The sequence below is a fragment of the Magallana gigas genome, chromosome 9 (assembly GCF_963853765.1).
Source record: "Magallana gigas chromosome 9, xbMagGiga1.1, whole genome shotgun sequence".
Lineage (NCBI taxonomy): Eukaryota > Metazoa > Mollusca > Bivalvia > Ostreida > Ostreidae > Magallana > Magallana gigas.
Window position 1 is genome coordinate 7,213,853 of NC_088861.1, and position 21,663 is coordinate 7,235,515.

At 31.5% G+C, this 21,663-nt stretch overlaps 4 protein-coding genes across 4 annotated transcripts; 3 read left to right on the forward strand and 1 right to left on the reverse strand.

Annotated features, from left to right (window-relative positions):
* Nucleotides 1–27: 27 nt before the first annotated feature.
* Nucleotides 28–2,368, forward strand: LOC105318684 (uncharacterized). The gene is made up of 7 exons (XM_066072306.1): nucleotides 28–168; nucleotides 463–604; nucleotides 894–991; nucleotides 1,125–1,199; nucleotides 1,389–1,511; nucleotides 1,889–2,005; nucleotides 2,184–2,368. Exons 1-7 carry the CDS (start codon nucleotides 160–162, stop codon nucleotides 2,355–2,357), a joined length of 738 nt encoding a protein of 245 aa, XP_065928378.1. The 5' UTR covers nucleotides 28–159; the 3' UTR covers nucleotides 2,358–2,368.
* A 2,146-nt stretch (nucleotides 2,369–4,514) lies between these two features.
* Nucleotides 4,515–6,799, reverse strand: LOC136271793 (uncharacterized). Its single transcript, XM_066072307.1, has 7 exons — nucleotides 6,659–6,799; nucleotides 6,223–6,364; nucleotides 5,888–5,985; nucleotides 5,684–5,758; nucleotides 5,372–5,494; nucleotides 4,878–4,994; nucleotides 4,515–4,699 (listed from the first exon to the last, which is right to left on the reverse strand). Exons 1-7 carry the CDS (start codon nucleotides 6,665–6,667, stop codon nucleotides 4,526–4,528), a joined length of 738 nt encoding a protein of 245 aa, XP_065928379.1. The 5' UTR covers nucleotides 6,668–6,799; the 3' UTR covers nucleotides 4,515–4,525.
* A 45-nt stretch (nucleotides 6,800–6,844) lies between these two features.
* LOC136271179 (uncharacterized) lies at nucleotides 6,845–13,473 on the forward strand. Its single transcript, XM_066070610.1, has 11 exons — nucleotides 6,845–7,315; nucleotides 7,505–7,630; nucleotides 10,452–10,549; nucleotides 10,661–10,856; nucleotides 10,980–11,068; nucleotides 11,546–11,681; nucleotides 12,077–12,339; nucleotides 12,437–12,584; nucleotides 12,687–12,859; nucleotides 12,975–13,035; nucleotides 13,321–13,473. Exons 1-11 carry the CDS (start codon nucleotides 6,845–6,847, stop codon nucleotides 13,471–13,473), a joined length of 1,914 nt encoding a protein of 637 aa, XP_065926682.1.
* Nucleotides 13,474–13,571: 98 nt separating this feature from the next.
* On the forward strand, nucleotides 13,572–18,176 carry LOC117687577 (uncharacterized). Its single transcript, XM_034464328.2, has 6 exons — nucleotides 13,572–13,667; nucleotides 13,831–13,956; nucleotides 14,261–14,457; nucleotides 14,695–14,833; nucleotides 15,157–15,321; nucleotides 16,417–18,176. The coding sequence occupies exons 1-6, from the start codon at nucleotides 13,572–13,574 to the stop codon at nucleotides 16,723–16,725; spliced, it is 1,032 nt and encodes a 343-aa protein (XP_034320219.2). The 3' UTR covers nucleotides 16,726–18,176.
* The last annotated feature ends 3,487 nt before the right edge of the window (nucleotides 18,177–21,663 follow it).

Consider the following 21,663-nt stretch of genomic DNA (forward strand, 5'->3'; position numbering starts at 1 on the left):
GTCAATCTACTCCTTGAAAAATATTAACCCTTATCTGAATATTTGAAACGTTTTAAAGAGTAAGATTCTCGTTGCACGAGATTTGCAGACGACAACTAGGTCAAGCAGACAATACTGTCAACATTAAGAAAGGGAGAGTGGAAGTGTCAAATTAAAGATATGTATGAGGTATGTATATACTATTTATAAAAAAAACATCAAAAAATTCATCAGCAGGATAATCAAATTCATAGTTTTAGCTGTTGTTTTACGCTGAAGGAATATGCATGCCTTTGTTTACTGCATAAGCTCCGCCCATAGGGAAAATCCAAGTTAAAAATAAACGATATATATAGGATCTATTAATTTATCAAAAAGCAATAGTGAAAAACACCCATACTCAATTTAGTATTTTCAACACACACGTAAAACTTATTACTACTGAACATATATTTGGTTTTAAGTATATTATTAAAATTATAGGATAGCCAGAAAACAATAGAGAACAGCGAGACAATGTTTTCGGACTCGGAGCCCCCGAGCCCAAGACTATTAAGCAGACATTCGGGTGCCTCAAATTCCTGCCATGGCTGTGTTGAAAACACAAAACTTCTGAAACAAGTCTGTATGTATATATATTTATATTAAAAAAGAATTACGGATAATTTTTTTCTCTCTATCCCTCTCTCTCTCTCTCTCTCTCTCTCTCTCTCTCTCTCTCTCTCTCTCTCTCTCTCTCTCTCTCTCTCTCTCTCTCTCTCTCTCTCTCTCTCTCTCTCTCTGTGTCTGTACGTGCGCATAACTCTAAATATTTCATTCATCATGCATGGAAAATATCTCCTTTTTTCTGAAAATAGTTTGATTCAAAATTGTTGTTTTCAATGAATTTGATTTGTTTTTTTAATTTATTATAGTACAGGAATTAAAAGAACTAAAAGAGGAACTGTCTAAGAACACAAATAAGCAAAGTCCAAACACTACTGGATTTACTGTAGAGAAATCACCCATAGAGGTATCTCTCTCTCTCTCTCTCTCTCTCTCTCTCTCTCTCTCTCTCTCTCTGTTTTTCTCTCTCTCTCTCTCATATAGTCTATGATCAAAACAAATTGAATTAATAATTTCTTCATACTCATTATTTATCAAAGGCCCCTCTTGTTGAACACCTGAAGAAAAAGTTCCCTATCATGCTATTCCCAGTCAATCCAGACACAGAATTAAAAGTAAGTTAATGAAAAGTAAATTAAGCAGGCAATTATATTAAGTAATCAGCTGATAGGCATGTCTGATAAATAACACAAATTATCAATTTCTATGAAATGTATTAGTTAATTATTGTTTTATTTGTGCATGAATAAATTACTTAAAGTGAGTACTCTGCACTACATTTACTATAATCTTTATTACTACAGGCTAAAGTGACAGTACTTCTTCAAAAGAACGGGGTAACCGCTGATCTTCCTGTAGTTCTCAGAAGTGTTCGAAAGTATGCGGCAAGAAAGTTCGTTGACTTCAGGGCACAGACCAAATCCAAGGTCAACATTTAAATTTATTTTACATCATTTTAGTTTTTAGCCCATATTGAATAAATGCAAAAGGGATCACTTTTATGAACAAAATTTGAATTCTTAAGGGTTCTCAAATTTGTTCAGACAAATGGCCACATTCCAAGGAATGATAATCATAATAAGAAACAGTGATGTTGTGGATCATCTGCAATAAAAATATAATTAGTAATGAAGACATGTTATAAAAGTGTGTTATGCTTGTATTTCTGTAGAACCATAAGCTTGTATAGTAATGATTATGATGTCATGAATATGATGTCTAAGCTGCTGAGAAGTTCACACAAACAAATTGGCTTGATGGTGTGTTGTAAGACATTTTCATAAATAGATTTGGTTTTTTTTAGTTGCTTTCAGAAAAATTAGATGTGGGGGCAATGCAGTTGGCAGAACTGGCCAGGACCATCTTTTCCAAGTTCACAGATGCTGTGAACTTGGAAATTATCAAGATGACCATCATTTTGGTAATTATTATTTATTTATGTTATTTACTATATACACTGTATTAATATATGTCTGATCACCAAAATTGCTGTACCTTGATCAAATTGACTACGACATCCAACATTAAAATGCATGAACCAAAAAACACAATGTATGTATACTTGTTAAATATATTGATTTTTAAAAATCTATCTTCAGCGCTCCTTCTGCCATGAGAAGAAGCTCCTTAAAAAACTCAGAGGTCGGGAACCAGTCTCCTTGGATTTCTGGGTTGAATTGAAAGAGCACAAGGAAAGGATAGACTCAGATGAAGATCCTCTTAAATGGGAGAAACTCCAAGCCCGAGAGGAAAAGCGGATTGAGAGATATTAGAAGCTTTAGATGTATGTACAATACACAGTACAAAATATTACATCCTGTTTCATGATTATGATATCATATTAGTATCTTGATATATATTATAATTATCCGTTTGAATTTTAGGTGCACGAGGTTGACTTTGAGAGTGAAGATGATCATGACTGAGAGTGAAGGAGAACAATTTTTTATTAAATTTTACGTAGGAAAAATAAAATTTATACATATAAGATGACATTTGTTTTTTGTTTTGATTATACATTTTGATGGGATGTAAAATGCTTTCTTTAACCATGATAAAATTGAAACCAAATTAATTAATTTTTTAATACAAAGAAATCATTGGAGAGGCTAAAAAAAATTCTAAGGTATGAAAAGCATGCCGGTGCATGTGTACTAGTTTACATATGTGAAATTCACGTGAATTTCACGTGAAATTCACGTTATTTTCACGTGAATTTCACGTGAAGAATTTCACGTGAAATTCGTGTGAGTGCTCTTTTCACGTGAAATTCACGTGAATTTTTTCACGTGAAATTCACGTGAAATTAACGTGAATTTCACGTGAGGCACAATTGCCTGTGTAACATAGCCCACAGAAGAAAATGATTTCTATACATTACCTTTTGAGTTCTGTTGCTTAAAAAACTCTCAAACCAATCCAGCATATTTCCGTTGATGTCATACATTTTTTAATTGTAAATTATACCTTTATGCCACACTCGATCAAACGCTTTTAAAGATCGCAAAACACCATGCAACAACATTTGCCTTCATCGACACTTTTTAGAACTTCTATTAGTTGATACATGTTTGAATGACTGGAATATAACCTGCTTGATATTTGTAAAAAAAAAGATTCTGTGAATGTAAATTATTGTATACATGTTTAATAACAATTCTTTCAAAAAATTTGCTTTTACAAGACATAGAGGGAAACTGTTCTATAACTTGAAGTTAATAATGGGTCATCTTTCTTCAACAGTAGAAGAATGTGTGCTAATTTCCATTTTTCAGTTCCAGTGATAATGATTTATTTAATAATATGCATAGGGGTTTTGGGCTAGTACCTTTACATGACTTTAACATTTTGTGACTGATGCAATCAGGCCCAACTGCCTTGTTTACTGGAATGATAGATATGTATTCTGTAATATAATGCTCTTGTATTTTTATTTCTGAAAAAGAGTTATTACATCTACATCTACATCCTACAATGGGAAGCTCAAGGTTGCTGTCATCTAAGAAGGTAATAGATGTAAAGAAACTGTTATGAAGTTCAATCTTACAAGTGTCCGAAAATAAATAACCCTCCTTATCATTATCCATGTATACCGTACAGGTGGAATATCGTGTGTTAGTTTAGTGTGAAAACAGTTTTTCAATATAATTTCAAGTATAATTCTTGATTGATTAAGCAAGTATCCTTAAGATGAGAATCTATGTTGTCATAGTAGTTTGCAATTACATGATTCCAGTCTTGAATATTTATTTCTAAAAATGATATTTTCGATCCAAAGAAATAGCGTTGTTCATTAAAAACAGTTTAACTGAATATTGTGGGGTTTTTTATCTATTCCGGCATGCATTTTCCTGCAACAAACATTTGCCATACACAGGCAATTGTGCCTCACGTGAAATTCACGTTAATTTCACGTGAATTTCACGTGAAAAAATTCACGTGAATTTCACGTGAAAAGAGCACTCACACGAATTTCACGTGAAATTCTTCACGTGAAATTCACGTGAAAATAACGTGAATTTCACGTGAAATTCACGTGAATTTCACATATGTAAACTAGTACACATGCACCGGCATGCTTTTCATACCTTAGAATTTTTTTTAGCCTCTCCAATGATTTCTTTGTATTAAAAAATTAATTAATTTGGTTTCAATTTTATCATGGTTAAAGAAAGCATTTTACATCCCATCAAAATGTATAATCAAAACAAAAAACAAATGTCATCTTATATGTATAAATTTTATTTTTCCTACGTAAAATTTAATAAAAAATTGTTCTCCTTCACTCTCAGTCATGATCATCTTCACTCTCAAAGTCAACCTCGTGCACCTAAAATTCAAACGGATAATTATAATATATATCAAGATACTAATATGATATCATAATCATGAAACAGGATGTAATATTTTGTACTGTGTATTGTACATACATCTAAAGCTTCTAATATCTCTCAATCCGCTTTTCCTCTCGGGCTTGGAGTTTCTCCCATTTAAGAGGATCTTCATCTGAGTCTATCCTTTCCTTGTGCTCTTTCAATTCAACCCAGAAATCCAAGGAGACTGGTTCCCGACCTCTGAGTTTTTTAAGGAGCTTCTTCTCATGGCAGAAGGAGCGCTGAAAATAGATTTTTAAAAATCAATATATTTAACAAGTATACATACATTGTGTTTTTTGGTTCATGCATTTTAATGTTGGATGTCGTAGTCAATTTGATCAAGGTACAGCAATTTTGGTGATCAGACATATATTAATACAGTGTATATAGTAAATAACATAAATAAATAATAATTACCAAAATGATGGTCATCTTGATAATTTCCAAGTTCACAGCATCTGTGAACTTGGAAAAGATGGTCCTGGCCAGTTCTGCCAACTGCATTGCCCCCACATCTAATTTTTCTGAAAGCAACTAAAAAAAACCAAATCTATTTATGAAAATGTCTTACAACACACCATCAAGCCAATTTGTTTGTGTGAACTTCTCAGCAGCTTAGACATCATATTCATGACATCATAATCATTACTATACAAGCTTATGGTTCTACAGAAATACAAGCATAACACACTTTTATAACATGTCTTCATTACTAATTATATTTTTATTGCAGATGATCCACAACATCACTGTTTCTTATTATGATTATCATTCCTTGGAATGTGGCCATTTGTCTGAACAAATTTGAGAACCCTTAAGAATTCAAATTTTGTTCATAAAAGTGATCCCTTTTGCATTTATTCAATATGGGCTAAAAACTAAAATGATGTAAAATAAATTTAAATGTTGACCTTGGATTTGGTCTGTGCCCTGAAGTCAACGAACTTTCTTGCCGCATACTTTCGAACACTTCTGAGAACTACAGGAAGATCAGCGGTTACCCCGTTCTTTTGAAGAAGTACTGTCACTTTAGCCTGTAGTAATAAAGATTATAGTAAATGTAGTGCAGAGTACTCACTTTAAGTAATTTATTCATGCACAAATAAAACAATAATTAACTAATACATTTCATAGAAATTGATAATTTGTGTTATTTATCAGACATGCCTATCAGCTGATTACTTAATATAATTGCCTGCTTAATTTACTTTTCATTAACTTACTTTTAATTCTGTGTCTGGATTGACTGGGAATAGCATGATAGGGAACTTTTTCTTCAGGTGTTCAACAAGAGGGGCCTTTGATAAATAATGAGTATGAAGAAATTATTAATTCAATTTGTTTTGATCATAGACTATATGAGAGAGAGAGAGAGAAAAACAGAGAGAGAGAGAGAGAGAGAGAGAGAGAGAGAGAGAGAGAGATACCTCTATGGGTGATTTCTCTACAGTAAATCCAGTAGTGTTTGGACTTTGCTTATTTGTGTTCTTAGACAGTTCCTCTTTTAGTTCTTTTAATTCCTGTACTATAATAAATTAAAAAAACAAATCAAATTCATTGAAAACAACAATTTTGAATCAAACTATTTTCAGAAAAAAGGAGATATTTTCCATGCATGATGAATGAAATATTTAGAGTTATGCGCACGTACAGACACACAGAGAGAGAGAGAGAGAGAGAGAGAGAGAGAGAGAGAGAGAGAGAGGGATAGAGAGAAAAAAATTATCCGTAATTCTTTTTTAATATAAATATATATACATACAGACTTGTTTCAGAAGTTTTGTGTTTTCAACACAGCCATGGCAGGAATTTGAGGCACCCGAATGTCTGCTTAATAGTCTTGGGCTCGGGGGCTCCGAGTCCGAAAACATTGTCTCGCTGTTCTCTATTGTTTTCTGGCTATCCTATAATTTTAATAATATACTTAAAACCAAATATATGTTCAGTAGTAATAAGTTTTACGTGTGTGTTGAAAATACTAAATTGAGTATGGGTGTTTTTCACTATTGCTTTTTGATAAATTAATAGATCCTATATATATCGTTTATTTTTAACTTGGATTTTCCCTATGGGCGGAGCTTATGCAGTAAACAAAGGCATGCATATTCCTTCAGCGTAAAACAACAGCTAAAACTATGAATTTGATTATCCTGCTGATGAATTTTTTGATGTTTTTTTTATAAATAGTATATACATACCTCATACATATCTTTAATTTGACACTTCCACTCTCCCTTTCTTAATGTTGACAGTATTGTCTGCTTGACCTAGTTGTCGTCTGCAAATCTCGTGCAACGAGAATCTTACTCTTTAAAACGTTTCAAATATTCAGATAAGGGTTAATATTTTTCAAGGAGTAGATTGACGTCGATGAGCTGTCAAATATGTATCGGACAAAATTCAAGAAAAAAGAACGTTTCATTTGTGAATGCTGCGATTTTTCCACTGACCGATTTAATAACTACAAGCGACACTGTGAAACAAAAAAACACAGAGATTGTTTAGATTTAACAAATCACGAGGAAACTCTTTCAGTTAGCGATATTTATCAGGATCAGCGATCACAGGCCGATGTTGATCTGACAAGTTCTGATTCTACAGACTATGCTATAGACAGCGATGGCCCATCTTGTTGTGATTATATTGAAGATCACAGCGTCACTTCAGATTCTGATGAAACAAAGGGAAACAATTCAAAGCAAATGCAACACGAAGTTTTGGACGATGACGATGATGAAGAAATCGATACAAGGATTACGAACGACCAAGAGTCCGAGCCATCCGACTGGTTTCCATTCGAATCTAAGTTGCATTTTCTTTTAAGTGTTTTACACAGCTCTAAAACTCACCGAGTTGTAAGTATTCTCTCTCTCTCTCTCTCTCTCTCTCTCTCTCTCTCTCTCTCTCTCTAGCTCTCTCTCTCTCTCTCTCTAGCTCTCTCTCTCTCTCTCTCTCTAGCTCTCTCTCCTCTCTCTCTCTCTCGTTCAATATTGACATTTATATCGGACATTTTGTTTTAAAACACTTTTTCCCTACATTTTCAGAGTGACGAAACACTCTCATTTATTCTCTATATTTTGAGAGAGTGTTGTGTAAAAAATGTACCTTCATTGGCTAAAATCAAGTCATTTTGGACAGAAAATCTTAAACTGGATGAGATGATACAACAGGTAAATATTTTTATTATAATTTAAATTATAATTTATTAAATCCATTTGTTTAAGAAAAATTAAGAAAAAACTGTTTTTTTTATATGAACATATACAAGTAAGTACATGTACATGTAGAAAAACATACATAATATATACATAATATATATTCTTGACATACACACACAGATATATATATTGCATGTAAAGTGTGTGGAAAGCTACTGCAGTTATAACACTGTAACACACACAGGGGGTAGCAAGACTTTTAGGCCCCAAGATGTTTAGGCCCTTCATTGATAAGACGCTTAGGCCCCAAGATGTTTAGGCCCCAAGATTTTTAGGCACCAGCCTACATTTTTCTAAGTTAATTATAATTTTCATTTTATTTTTTAAATGAATAATGGTTTAGGCACCAGCATACATTTGTATAAGTTAATTATAATTTACATTTTATTATTCAAAACTTCATTTACTTTCAAAATTATAAAGAAGTATAATCTGCATCTTATGCATAATTTATTATTTTTTAAATATCATATTATTTTGTCACATCATATTATTTTCTATATTTAATTTTCTAATTAGAGATCAAAGAAATGGTAAAGACTTTCATTTACTTTTTGTATGACATGAATTAAATTGTTAAAACAACACCCCCACCGTATCCTGCTCCCTCTCTAGATAGGTGCTAATTAGGAGAAGATAATGAAGAGATCCTCTAGTAATACAATAGGGTTTCACACCTCACTTTGGAAGTAAACCATGAAGAGACGGGTCTCCAAAAGAAGACAGGCCAAATACAATGTACAAGTTAAGCTTCATTGGCAGAAAAATTACATAATATGGGGAGATATCCTTTAATTGTACAAATATGATCACAGAAATAATATTTCACTTGTATTTGGGTAATAAGTAGGTGAATTCTTTTGGGATATATAAGGATTCTTAAAAATATTATGTATAAATCAGTTGCCATAGATAAGCTTACTGAACAATTTTATGACATTCAAGTGTTGTATAATTCCAATAATAGAAAAAAATACAATGATTTGTTTTCTTTTCTTGAAATATCAATAATGAAATATTTCTCTTATATAACATTTGTTCGTTTCTTTGTGATGATTGTATGATTTGATCACGGCATTAACTGATTTAAAGCACGGACACATAACCATGCTGGATGATACTATCACTGATAGCGTGTCCATGCAAGTTTATAGCATAATGTTTCCGTAATTAAAGTTTTTCAAGAACTTGTATATAAAGTAAATAACGCTATGTTTGCGTAACGATTGTTAGTTTACTACAAATTAAAGTAAATTGCATTTATTGGCTCCAAAGTGCTTAAAAGCCATGTTCTTTCAACTATCAGTTATTATTAACGATTGTTAGTTGACTACAAATTAAAGTAAATTGCATTTATTGGCTCAAAAGTGCTTAAAAGCCATGTTCTTTCAACTATCAGTTATTATTATAAACAACAGGTGCCTAAACATCTTGGGGCCTAAACATCTTGGGGACTAAACATCTTACCTGGGGCCTAACCGTCTTGGGGCCTAAACATGTTGGGGCCTAAACGTCTGCAATTCACACAGGGTACTGAGGGACCAGGCAAAATTTATCACAATGATGGGACCTGAACAAATTAAAATATCCATTAAAAAAATTGACATGTCCCATGGCTTTCACATTGAAAAAAAATATGTGTCTCATGCCTTTACCCTTTTATTGTATATATGCATCAAAAATGTAGAACCGCATGCAAAGTTTGAACATTTTTCATGAAATTCTTATTGGTTTCCAGCTACCCTGCATGGTGTGTTTGATTTTTTTTAAATTTAAGGCAGGCATCACACTTGTAGTTTTTACTGTTTTAGCATGGTTTAATTAAAGGAGACTGAAATCAGAATAGATATTAAGATAATCACTAAATATGATTGTTAGCTTCCTTTTTCATGGAAACAAGAAACCACATGCAGGACGGCATGTCGATTTTTAAATAAAAATGCTACAAATCATCCAATTGACCAAAAAGGAGCAATTCTTAGCATCAATGATGATTATTCCAAATATTGTGAGAAATAACTCAAGGAAATTGCCACAAGTTTCATAATATTAGGTACCGTAAAATATTTCAAACTATTGCTATTTATGAAAATCAAAAGATAGGGGGAGGGTATACATGTAAGGGTTATATTTCTAAGTGATGTGATGCTATTATCATGATAATATCATGTAGATGTATGAAGCATTTGAATAAGGTTTCTTATTAAAGGAGGTAGAACAATTGACCTCTAACAGATTAAGTAAATATGCTTTTTTGAAGGAGAGCCCTATGAATCTGTGTTAAATAGGGGAGAGTGGAAGAATCTGTGTTAAATAGGGGAGAGTGGAAATGGTGGGTTCACTTAAATGGCCATATTTCTCTTAAACCTCAATGGAATTGGCAATATGAGGCATACCTTTTCTCAGAATTGCATAAGCTTTCTAATTTTAGGACAAGATATCTTTTCATAGAATGTTAGTGTAAGTTAAAGGTAGCGCAGTAGCAGTAGCAATAACAAGGGGAGTAACTTACTCTTAAATGATTTTTAAAAAGATTTTTTGTGTTTAAGAAATGAAATGTTTAAAAATAATAAATGTTTTTCTTGAGTTGAGAACTGTAATTCATTTAAAAAAATGTGCTCGTCCCATGGGTACTTAATACTAAAAAAAGTATTAACGCGCTTTACTCAATTTGTATGCACACACTGCTGCAGTTATGAGACAATGTCTTTCAAAAATAATGATTCAATGCTTAAATATATATATGATGTATTATTCCCTTGTATATTATTAGAATACAGATGAAAATGGGAATATCCATTGGATGGTCAAACCATCTGCGATGCTTCAAATGCTTATAGCAAATCCTAGCACTGCACAGAAAATAGACAGGTATTCACTTAAATTAAATTTCTTTGGTGAATTGTGGGATTTGTTGGTTGATTTATTTAGCTTAAAATTACATATACATTATTTTTTTTATATAACATGTATTTGTTCCAGATATCCAAATATCTTAAAAATCGGCACTCATAAAATCACAACACAAAGCTCTGCTGAAAAGTGGAAGGAAATGAAATTCCATTGGGGCAAAAGCAAAACAATGGATTTTATTTTGGGAGAGATTATTGAATTTTCCCACAAAGAGAAAACACTGTTGGGGAAAATTAGACAGTTCATGGTAAAGGAATGTGACCAGGTAATTAAATAATTCAATAATATTGTCAGACTCACATAATGTATCTCTTTGATCTCGGCAATAACTGTAGTAGATTTGTTCATATTTCTATATCAATTGTTTGGTATATCAAATTATTTACAGGAAAATGGTGAACTCTGTGTTGAAGTTGAGGAACTCAGAAAGGGTGATCACCCCTACTTTGAAGATTTGTTTAATGAAGAAGAAAATAGGTAACTGGACTATTAATATTAAGTGCCAAGCTCAGAATTTTTTATCATGCCCCCCGCAAACAAAGTAGAGAAACATTGGAAGCTCCTACTACACATACAGAGTTCTTATGACCTGAGGATGTGTCATTAACTTAATTGACCATGGGTCAGTAAAGCAGTTTAAGGTCATTGTTAAAAAAATGCATAATTCCTGTCTAGGCCATATCTTGTTATGGAAAATGATTAGAAGCTAAAATTTGACTCAAAGGTTATTATGTCTTGACCTTGAGCTTTGATCATTTGTGCAAGTTCAAGGTCAAGTTCAAGGTCACTATAAGAAAGAGATGCATCCAAGAAGTAATCAAGTTATTATTTGCGAGCTTGCTCAAAGTACCTCTAGTTTATCCAGATTTGTCATTTGCATATTAATATGGTTTGAAATATCTTTTTGCATGTAGAACTATTTGCTCTGATTTTTAAATTTTATACTTTTTAAAGGTGTTTGGTGATTATGAACAAATCACTCTGTGTCCCAATTGATAAATGTTCTAAGTACACAGTATCTCAGCCAATTGATGTGTACCTGAGAGAGGTTAATGATGGATATGAGAACTTCAATTTACTGTCAGAAGAGGTAAGCATTTGAATATCTACATATTATATATATATATATATATATATGTGTGTGTGTGTGTGTGTGTGTGTGTGATCTATCATGGTTTTTAATGGTATATGACCCAAATTTTTATCCAACAAGATGTTTGTTTTCTAACCTCAACCCTTGGCGAGGGGATAGAAAACATGAAACGAGTTGGATAAAAATCATTTACCATTCCAAATCAAGTGAGATATTCTTTTTATTCTTTGTTTTACCACGTCTTTTGTTAAACCTCAATCTCATCTGTAAAAATTATGATTGTGAGCCTCACAACACATTTACTGCAAGATGTCAACAACTTAAATGTCAATAAAACAGCATTAATTTTTAAAATTATATTGCAATGAAAATTATAATTTTTTTTTTTTCAGGAGAAAAGGGATTTTTTTGCAACATCTTCACTCTGGAAAGGAAAACCCATCATTAAAATTCCTCTTAATATATTTGTGGATGATTTGTCTGCAAACCAGTCCCGGAGATGGGCTCCTTTGCATGGGATACAAGCTCAATTGGCTGGTCTTCCTTTGGAGGAAAAAAACAAGAACAAGAACTCGATATTTCTAGCAGCATCAGAACAGGTTGCAATGATGGAGCTTTTAAAGCCAGTATGTGACGACATAAAAATGTGCGCAGAGTACGTATGACGTAAGAACACATACAATAATTTGAACATCGATGGAAGTTTGTCCACGTACATGTATATATTAGGTGTTTAAATCTGACTTTTTTAGAATAGGAGTTGACAGCTATGACGCCTTTTTAAAGCAAGAAATAACGCTAACATCAGAAATTTCATCCATAATATCCGACTACCAGATGATGAGTTTGGTTTCAAATCACATGGGACCTGCAGCAATTAAGTTTTGTCCCAAATGTTTGGTAAGAAAATTTTGAATTTGTAAAAGCTTTTAATTTCCTTCAGTTTCTTATCATTCTTTAAATGAAATTACATAACTGCAACTTTAATAAAATCCATTTCAGGCTGACAAATCAGACCCATTTACAATATGGCCATTGCGAACATCATCTGCAACAAGGAAAACACTAAGGAGACTTGAAATTCATGCTCAAGGTAGTGCAAGAACAATGATACAAAAGCAGACCGGTATCAAATTCTACGACAATTGCTTGTGGCAGCATGTTGATCCCCACAGGTATTGATTTTATTAAACAACAATTCTCTCTAGATACAAGATAGTATTAGGATTATATTATAAAGTTGTGATGCATCAATATATTGGTTTCGATATATTTTCCCTCTCCTCATAGGGATGCACCTGTAGGAATTCTTCATTTCTTGTACCTTGGATTAGCAAAACACTTGATTCAGGTAAGATATCTTTAATATCAAGAATATGGAAGTAAATTATACAGTGCACACTTGCTAAATATACCAGTATATAGTGGTTATAATATAGTTTTGCCTTGACCTATAACTAAGAAATTTTTCAGCTGGCATAAAACTTTTAATTCGAATCTCATTACCCCTTACATACAAGCATTCTTTTTCAACCTGAGCAAGATTAAGCAAATATATATGCTCTGAAAAAAGAATTTTGCATGATCCAGTATCCATAAATAACATTCTATATAATGACCTAATTTGCTTTTGAAGCACTGTGTCAGAACTCTAAGTGAACACCAGATGCAACTTTTGACTTTACATTTGGAAACTGTTGATCAAACTGACTTTTCCTACCGCATCAATGCTGACACTTTTTTCAAGTTTTTGGACAGTCGACAAGGAAAGGATTATAACATTATGTAAGTATGAAAAGTTCAAAAGTACAACTTTTCCTTATTCTTAGACACAAGTGATGCATGGCAATGAGCAATTTCTTTAGGTGTTTATTCATGTACTTATAGATGTTAATCTTTTTACAGCTTCAGGTCGCTCCATTTAATATGGAATTCGCTGGGTTGAAAATGCCATATGTTGAAGCACTTGGAAAGCTTGCTTTGGTAATAGAGAAATGAATTATAGCCATTAAAAAAAAACATAAATGTATACTTATGATTTTAAAACTAAAATTCTAAAATTTAATCACAAAACAATAACATATTTTCACTCTTCAATCAGTTGAATTATATGTATTATTTGATTCATGTACCAGTATATTTTCAGATATCCAAGCACATTTATCAAGGTGTTACGTCAGTTGGTTCTGAATTTGAAGATTATCTTGCATTTATCAAAGACAACATTCCTCAACTTGGCAGCAAAAGCAAGACACATTTCTGTGTTCATATAGTATGTAAAATATAGCTCCCAATTGACTTGTGTTTACAGTATCACTAATAAATGACTCAATTCTGAATGTAACATATATACCATACATTAAATACTGCAAGGAAAGGCACATTAATTTCAAGCAGATATATAGATGGTTAACTATGAATGTGGCAAAATACTTTCAATAAAGGATAATAGGACGGATATATATATATAATGTAAATTCATGGCACATATATTATATCTTGTAAGTTACCATATGGTAAATCATACATGCTTGTACTTAAATGTTAGATTGTCTGATCTTGTTTGATAATTGCAGTCTGATGACATAATAAGGCATGGCCATCCTCTTCATTTCACTGAAGACGTGTTTGAAAAAAACCACAAATCAATAAGAGAGAGTATTCGTCATCAGAACGGCCATCAAAGGTCAAGGGATACGGTCATCCAATTTGCAAAGTCAGAATTGACAAAACATGTGGTGTCTGGAGGTTTCTTGCATTTGAATGATACATGGTAACAATTTTATTGTTTAATTTATGTAAATATCAGTAATTTTTTTCAGTTCCATACGCAATTTAAATCTAATGAAATGTTATATGTTCAAGCAATATTTATCTGTTATGTATAGTTATGTCAAACCATTAGCTCATGGAAATGAAGTGTAAATATCAAAAATTTATTACATGATAGATACATTTTTTCCCCCGCATATTGATCGACTAAACAACTGATAAAAAAATTATCTTGCAGGAAACAAGCTAGCAGTTTTGTGCTGTCATATGGAAATGACAAGAAAATCAAGTCTTTTCTTGGAGTCCCTGACCAAAATGAAAATTTTAAAGCTGGGGAGCTGCGGAACGTGACCAGAACTTCTTCAAGGAAACCAATGGCAAGTACATATATAATTAATGATTATAGGTTAAGAATAAATGTATAGATTATTACCTGGCCATAGTTTTTATATCGCATTCCTTATTAGCCCAATGCCACTGTATATTCAGCATGAGAGCCGCTAGGCTCGAAATCAGAGTTGAAGAAGGCATATATACCAAACTCTACATCATAATAGCTGATGGTTGACGAAAATTTTATGAAAAAATAATTAATGTACATGAATCTGTCTTAATTAAAGGAATGAATTGTATTAACTCTAAAAATGAAATTTTGTTTGTCTTTGAGGGTTTTATATATTGCTTCATCTGCATTAAACAGGGTAACCCCAATCTACTGGAAGAGTTGGAGTTGCTCACAATATCTGTTGCCATTGACACTGATATTGCTAAAGATGCAAAACTATACAGCTGCCTAGGATGCATAACAAGCGAAGGAGATTATGCAGGCATTCAAAGCTTTGTCTTATATTCAGAAACTGTAAAGGTAACTTTTAATTAAGTATAGATAATATAACAAATATGGATATAATGAATATAATGAATTCATTTCTAGGTCACCTGAGTAAACTCAGGTGACGTATTGCTATCTGTTTTCGTCCGTCGTCATGCATGACTTCTGTCGTGGGTTAACAATTTTACATTTTTAACTTCTTCTTAAAAACTACAAGGCCAATCGTTACCATTTTTGGTGTGAAGCATCTCTATGATAAGAGGAATCTCATTTATGAAATTTATGGGTCTACCACAGGAGAAGTGAGTAACTCATGATGATTTTTAAAGCTGTTTATTTGTTTTTTGTCTAAATGCCCACAGGGAGAGCTTCTGTCTGCCCCTGGGGATGGGGGATGGGAGGTTGTTTTAGATAAAACATGTATACTAACCACCTTGTTTTACATGTAGATTATCCATGAGAACATATACACATAAAACCTATCCTAAAAGTTAACAAATATGGGATTATTATTTTCTGTCAGAGGCTTGCAACTTTTTAAAATCAGGTCATGCACTCTATTATGATCTTTAAGTTTTTCGCTAAAATTATAGGTTTCATAGTCCTTTTTGAAAGAATATTTCAGGCAGGGAGATGGCCGTTATTACAAATTTATATTTTTTTTTACTTCATAATGAAACTTAATTAAATGCATATATGAGACTCCTAGACAAGTTTGGGTATGGGTTATATGCTACTCAGGTGACCATTAAGGCCTATTGGCCTCTTGTTTTTTAAAGTATTAAATTGATTTTATTTGTTGATACATTGTCTACATCAAATGGAGAATGGTTTTGTACATACAACTTTTAATGAAAACCATATAGCTATATTGAGCTTTATGGCCAACTCGGATTCTTATCATAAACTGCAATAACAGTACCAAATGTAAATGTAACAAAACATAACATCATGTAGGTTGATATGTTTTTTAAACAGAGATATTGTGACATCATTAAAAAAGGTTTATATAAGCGTTAACTTTTTAAATTAGCAAATGAAATAGCATATCACAAAAATATAATAATGTAGTTATAATGTAGGAACTAAGGGTATTGTATGTAATGTATATTCCGATATTTGTTTCAGGACAGGATTGGAGTGATTCAGAAGCTTCTACGTATAAAGACCAAGACAGCAGAACACGAGATAGCTTTTTTGAAAGTGTGCAACATTTCCTTTACAAGTTGCAACCAAGTGGTGCAGTTAACAAATGAGACTCACATTAAGAAAACATGCCACATTCGGCATGTTGTTCATGTTATTCATGACTGCAAACGAGGTGGCTGCAGAGTTGTAGAGAATCACAATGAAAAATCTCTAAAGCACAGCAATCACAATGGTTACATTATTAACAGATTTAGAATTTCCAAACTACCCGATAAGCTACAATTATAATTGTTGGTGCAGATCGATACAGTTAGTTCAAATGCAGATTAATGCTAGGTACTTTTAAATGAATATTCCAAGTCTTGTAAATGATTTTTTTTTTAAATTTACCAATTGGAATAACATTGTATTAATAAATAGATAAATTAAAGAAAAATTTGCTACAGCAAAAATCTCATTATAATGACATTTTTCAAAGAAAACCAATGAGTTTTGTCAGTAATGTTTACATATGACAACAGCAAAAGATTCTTGCCTTATTTTTTGGAAAATTATCTAACTAGTGTTATTTTTGATTTGTAGTCATTCTGCTTTGAAATGTTCACTTATCACTTGTAAAGTTTTACAATAGAATAGCATTAGCAGTTTTGTGTGCCTTTATTGTGTATAAAGCACCTTTTCTAATCTAAATAAGTTTGTATTTCTATTCTTGTTATAAAATAGGTTTGTATTTCTGTTCTTTTTATACATGTTAAATAGGTTTGTATTTCTATTATTGTTATACATGTAAACTCTTTATTATATGATGATGATATTGTATTACTACCTGAAAGCAAAAATGGGTTTACATAACTGTTTAAATATTCTTGAAACAGTTCACCCTTGAAACATATTGTTCTAAATCAAAATTACAGGTCAATATTGAAAAATCAAAAGTTCTTTTATTTAATTCAAATGTGAAATCTTGTATTGATAAATTAATTTACTTATAATGGAAATTTACTTCAAACTGTGTCAAAATATTGTCATTTGGTTTAACTTTAATATGTAATGTACTGTTTATAACTTTGCTACAGCAGTTCTCATGGAAAAGACCAGAAAAGCTTACTATAAGATCAAGAAGACAATTGGACTAGAAAACCTGTGTAAACTTTTAGAAAAACTTTTTGACTATATAGTAACACCAGTTCTTTTGTAGTGAGATATGGGGTTTATTTGCTAAAAATTGATGAAAATTCTGTTATCTATCAGAAATTTTTTCCTCTTATGTGAATGGGATATATAATGATATATCTATGTAAACAATATTCTGTTTATACATATCTTAGGCCTTTTATTGTAAGTGTGTTTGTGCCAATAAAATATTAGTATTTGTTATACTTGTATTAGTCATATAATTTATTGTTGTATATTTTTAAAAAATACTAAAAAGTATACAAATGATAGTTTCAAAAAAAGGCTTATTATGTATCTTTATTTCAAAAGTTATTTTTTCATGATAAACATACATCATATATTTCATAAATTTAAAAGAAATATTTGTCTTTTGCGTACTAATTGATGCATATTGTTGTTAAAAACCCAAATAAATAAATGCAAATTTGATGCTACCAATTTGATCTTGTTTCATGTTGTATATTCCTTTCACAATAATGAATTAAGTATGGTAGTCATTCTTAATAATATGATAAACAGTCTAATTTTTCCGAATATTGACAGTACTTAAAAAAGGATGCATATTGAAAGCAATTATAAAAGCAAAACAAGAAATTATAATAGAAAAGTGAACATGCTTTTGGAAAAGAAAAATAATTCATGTGAAAACAATTTCACGTGAAATTCACATGAAATTTTTCACGTGAATTTCACGTGAAACTGTTTTCACGTGAAATTTTAGTGAAAAATGTGTGAAATTTTCACGTTAAATTCACGTGAAACACATTCACGTTAAATTCACGTGAACAAATTCACGTGAAGCTTAACGTGAAATTCACGTGAAATTCACGTGAAGCTTAACGTGAAATTCACGTGAAGCTCATTTCACGTGAATTTCACGTGAGGCACAATTGGCTATAAAGCTGTTGTTCCCCAGGGCTCAGTACTTGGGCCATTATTATTTTTATTGTATGTGTTTGATGTGGCTGAAAATATATTATCTGTATGTAAATTGTATGCTGATGACAACTCTATACAACAATGCTCAGATTATATTAATCTTATTGAGCAAATCAGTTGATTGGTAAAAAAAGTGGTTGTTGAAATTGAATTAAAAAAAAACACCAAAACTGTTTTTTTTATTTGAAAAAAAGTACTTCATTTTCCTAAATTATTTTTAGAAAATTATCAAAAAGACTATGTTACTGAACACAAACATCTTGGTATACAGTTATCTTCAAATTTACGTTGGTCAGCATTGTTAAAAGAGCTTATAAAAAACTGGAATTACTTTTAAAAAAGCTAAAATGTTCTGTTTCAAGGGATATTCTATCACAAATGTATGTATCATTCATCAGACCACAATTAGAATATGCAGCTGAAATTTGGGCTGGTTGCACAAAAATTGGCATAGAAAAACTGGAAAAGGTTTAATTATATGAATCAAGAATAGTAACGGGGCTCACAAGTATTGTTTCAAGAAACTCATTATATTTTGAAACAGGTTGTGATCCTTTGGAACATAGAAGAAATGTAGCTAAATTAATAACTATGTAAAAAATGAGCAATAACTTAGAACCTACTTATATGCAAAATATTGTACTTGATACAAGAGACAATGTTTTGAGTTAACATATACAACTAGGAACTCTCTTGATTATTCTGTTCCAAAATTTAGATTATAGCTACTTAATAAATCGTTTATTCCTGATACTATCTGAAGATGGAATGCTTTTAGTCTTAACACAAGGGATGCAACCTTTATTAAAATATCTTAAAATGTATAAACAATGATAGGTCCTCCCTGTCATCGGCAGTAAGTGATAACTGTTGTTTAAATTTACAAGTTTATTTACATATTTACAACAAACACGAATTACACAAAATAAAAGAAACACATGTAATATTGTATTGTTTATTATAATTAATATACACATATTACAATACATATACTGGTCACTTGAAAAAGGCAAGTTTATAAATGAGTTTTCTTAATAGATGAAGCTAAATTGCACAAATCTTTAACATTTTGTGTTGACAATAATAGAATTAATTTAAAGACAGAGGGTTTAATATAATAAACTTCTTAAGGAATTTTTCTCTTAAGTTACAGTAACTGTAATAGGGACATTTCAATATAAAACGATATTCATCTTCTATATCTAAAGTACATAGATGACATAAACGTTTTTGTAATGGAAACTTGTTATAGATGCCAGTTTCGATGGTAAGACAATAATATGATAATCTTAATTTACATATAAGTTTCTTATATTGTAAAGGAATTCTTTTTGTTAGATATGACTGTGAGGTACAATGATCAACTAAATATTTATAGATTGTACATTTGGAAGAGGCATGTATGTCAGTTAGAAGAGACTGTTTAAAATTATCAAAAATACGTTACTTGGCGATTGTTAAAATAATTTCTGGCTTTTCAAGAAATTGGTTTTCCCATAAGGTCATTAGCCCAATACTTGTAAACATGGTCTTGATCTCTGCAGCCCAGTTTTTACATTTATTTTTACCTAAAGTTTCATTATACATATTAAAATAATATGAATTCAAAATGTAGTATTTTGATGATAAAAGTTTCATCCAGTATCTTAAAATACGTATTTTTCTGATACATTGCAGAGGTATTCTGCCCAATTCACAATAAATAACTGCATTAGATGTGCCCCTTTTAACATTAAGCATGTTTTTACAATAATTAAGATGAATTTGTTCTATATCTGGGGCAGAATGAAAGCCCCAGACTTCACAACCGTAGTAAGCAATGTTTCCTACATAAGTGTCAAAAGGGGACAAAAAGCGTAATTAAATTAAAACTCATCGCGTGCAAATTACAACATTTCCTTTTCTGTGCAAAAGCGCATTCATACATGGTAATGACAATTGTTTTTGAGTAACATGATATTTGCCTTTGTAATTCAACAAAAGTCCGAGATAACAAAAACTGTTCACTACTTCAATTTGTTCACACTTATAAAACCACACATCTTCTGTTCGTAAAATTCACCCATTTCTAAAAACCATTATTTTTGTTTTGTTTACATTAACCGTTAACGACCATTTCTCTGTATAATTTTCTAAAGTATTCAACATTGACTGTAAGTCAGCAGCAGACAGAGAAAAAATAACTATGTCGTCTGCGTACATCAGTAAAAATAAGGAAAGCTCTTGTAATTCAATTGGGGTATTTCCATTGCTTAAAAATTCCTTTTCGCAATCATTGACATAGAGGGAAAAAAGGAGAGGGGAAATTATTTCCCCTTGTAAAACACCAAAATTATTCACCAAATAAATCTGATAACTTACCATCTAATAAAACACTAGACCTAATATTATTATAAAGTGAACGTAAAATCTTCAGAGGTTTACCTCTGATTCCATACATTGAAATTTTATTTCACATTTTAACCCTAACCACTGTGTCAAAGGCACGCTTGAAATCTACGAAGCCACAATACAACCTACATTTTTTCAAGCGATATATATTTGTTCACGATTGTTTGTAATGCAAAAATATGGCATCAACAGTACTATGAAATGGTCTAAACCCAAACTGTGCGTCTGTGATAACATCATTTCTCTCGGTCCATGACATAAATCTCTTATTCAAAATTGAAGTAAAAAGTTTTGTCATACAACTAATTAAACTAATTCCTCTATAATTGACAGGATCAGTTGTCCCACCTTTTTTATATATTGGTACAATAAGAGACTCGCACAATATATGTGGAAAATGACCTGTTGTAAACATAGCTTTAAAAATTGCGTGTACAAAAGGTACCAAAGTATCCTTGATTTCAATAAAATATTTATTGATTTACCATCCAGTCCATGACTTTTACCTGGTTTTAAAGTCTTTATAGCATCTTCAATTTCATTTAAAAATATGTCACTTTCTAATTCGTAAAATTAACATCTTTTTCAACTTCGAGCATGTCATTTTCCACGGCTGTATGATTAATACAAGCAAGGGATTTGAAATGACTGTGTAAATCCACAAGTGAAACATTCACTTGGTTAACTTTTCTCCTACTAAATTTCTTTTGATTTTTCGTT

Coding starts and splice junctions, on each gene's coding strand:
- LOC136271793 (XM_066072307.1), bottom strand. Junction 5,986..6,222: donor AAAACTTCTGAAACAAGTCT/GTATGTATATAT, acceptor AATTTATTATAG/TACAGGAATTAAAAGAACTA. Junction 5,759..5,887: donor TAGAGAAATCACCCATAGAG/GTATCTCTCTCT, acceptor TATTTATCAAAG/GCCCCTCTTGTTGAACACCT.
- LOC105318684 (XM_066072306.1), top strand. Junction 605..893: donor AAAACTTCTGAAACAAGTCT/GTATGTATATAT, acceptor AATTTATTATAG/TACAGGAATTAAAAGAACTA. Junction 992..1,124: donor TAGAGAAATCACCCATAGAG/GTATCTCTCTCT, acceptor TATTTATCAAAG/GCCCCTCTTGTTGAACACCT.
- LOC136271179 (XM_066070610.1), top strand. CDS start 6,845: ATGTATCGGACAAAATTCAAGAAAAAAGAACGTTTCATTTGTGAATGC. Junction 7,316..7,504: donor GCTCTAAAACTCACCGAGTT/GTAAGTATTCTC, acceptor CTACATTTTCAG/AGTGACGAAACACTCTCATT. Junction 7,631..10,451: donor TGGATGAGATGATACAACAG/GTAAATATTTTT, acceptor GTATATTATTAG/AATACAGATGAAAATGGGAA.
- LOC117687577 (XM_034464328.2), top strand. CDS start 13,572: ATGTTAATCTTTTTACAGCTTCAGGTCGCTCCATTTAATATGGAATTC. Junction 13,668..13,830: donor CACTTGGAAAGCTTGCTTTG/GTAATAGAGAAA, acceptor GTATATTTTCAG/ATATCCAAGCACATTTATCA. Junction 14,834..15,156: donor CTTCTTCAAGGAAACCAATG/GCAAGTACATAT, acceptor TGCATTAAACAG/GGTAACCCCAATCTACTGGA.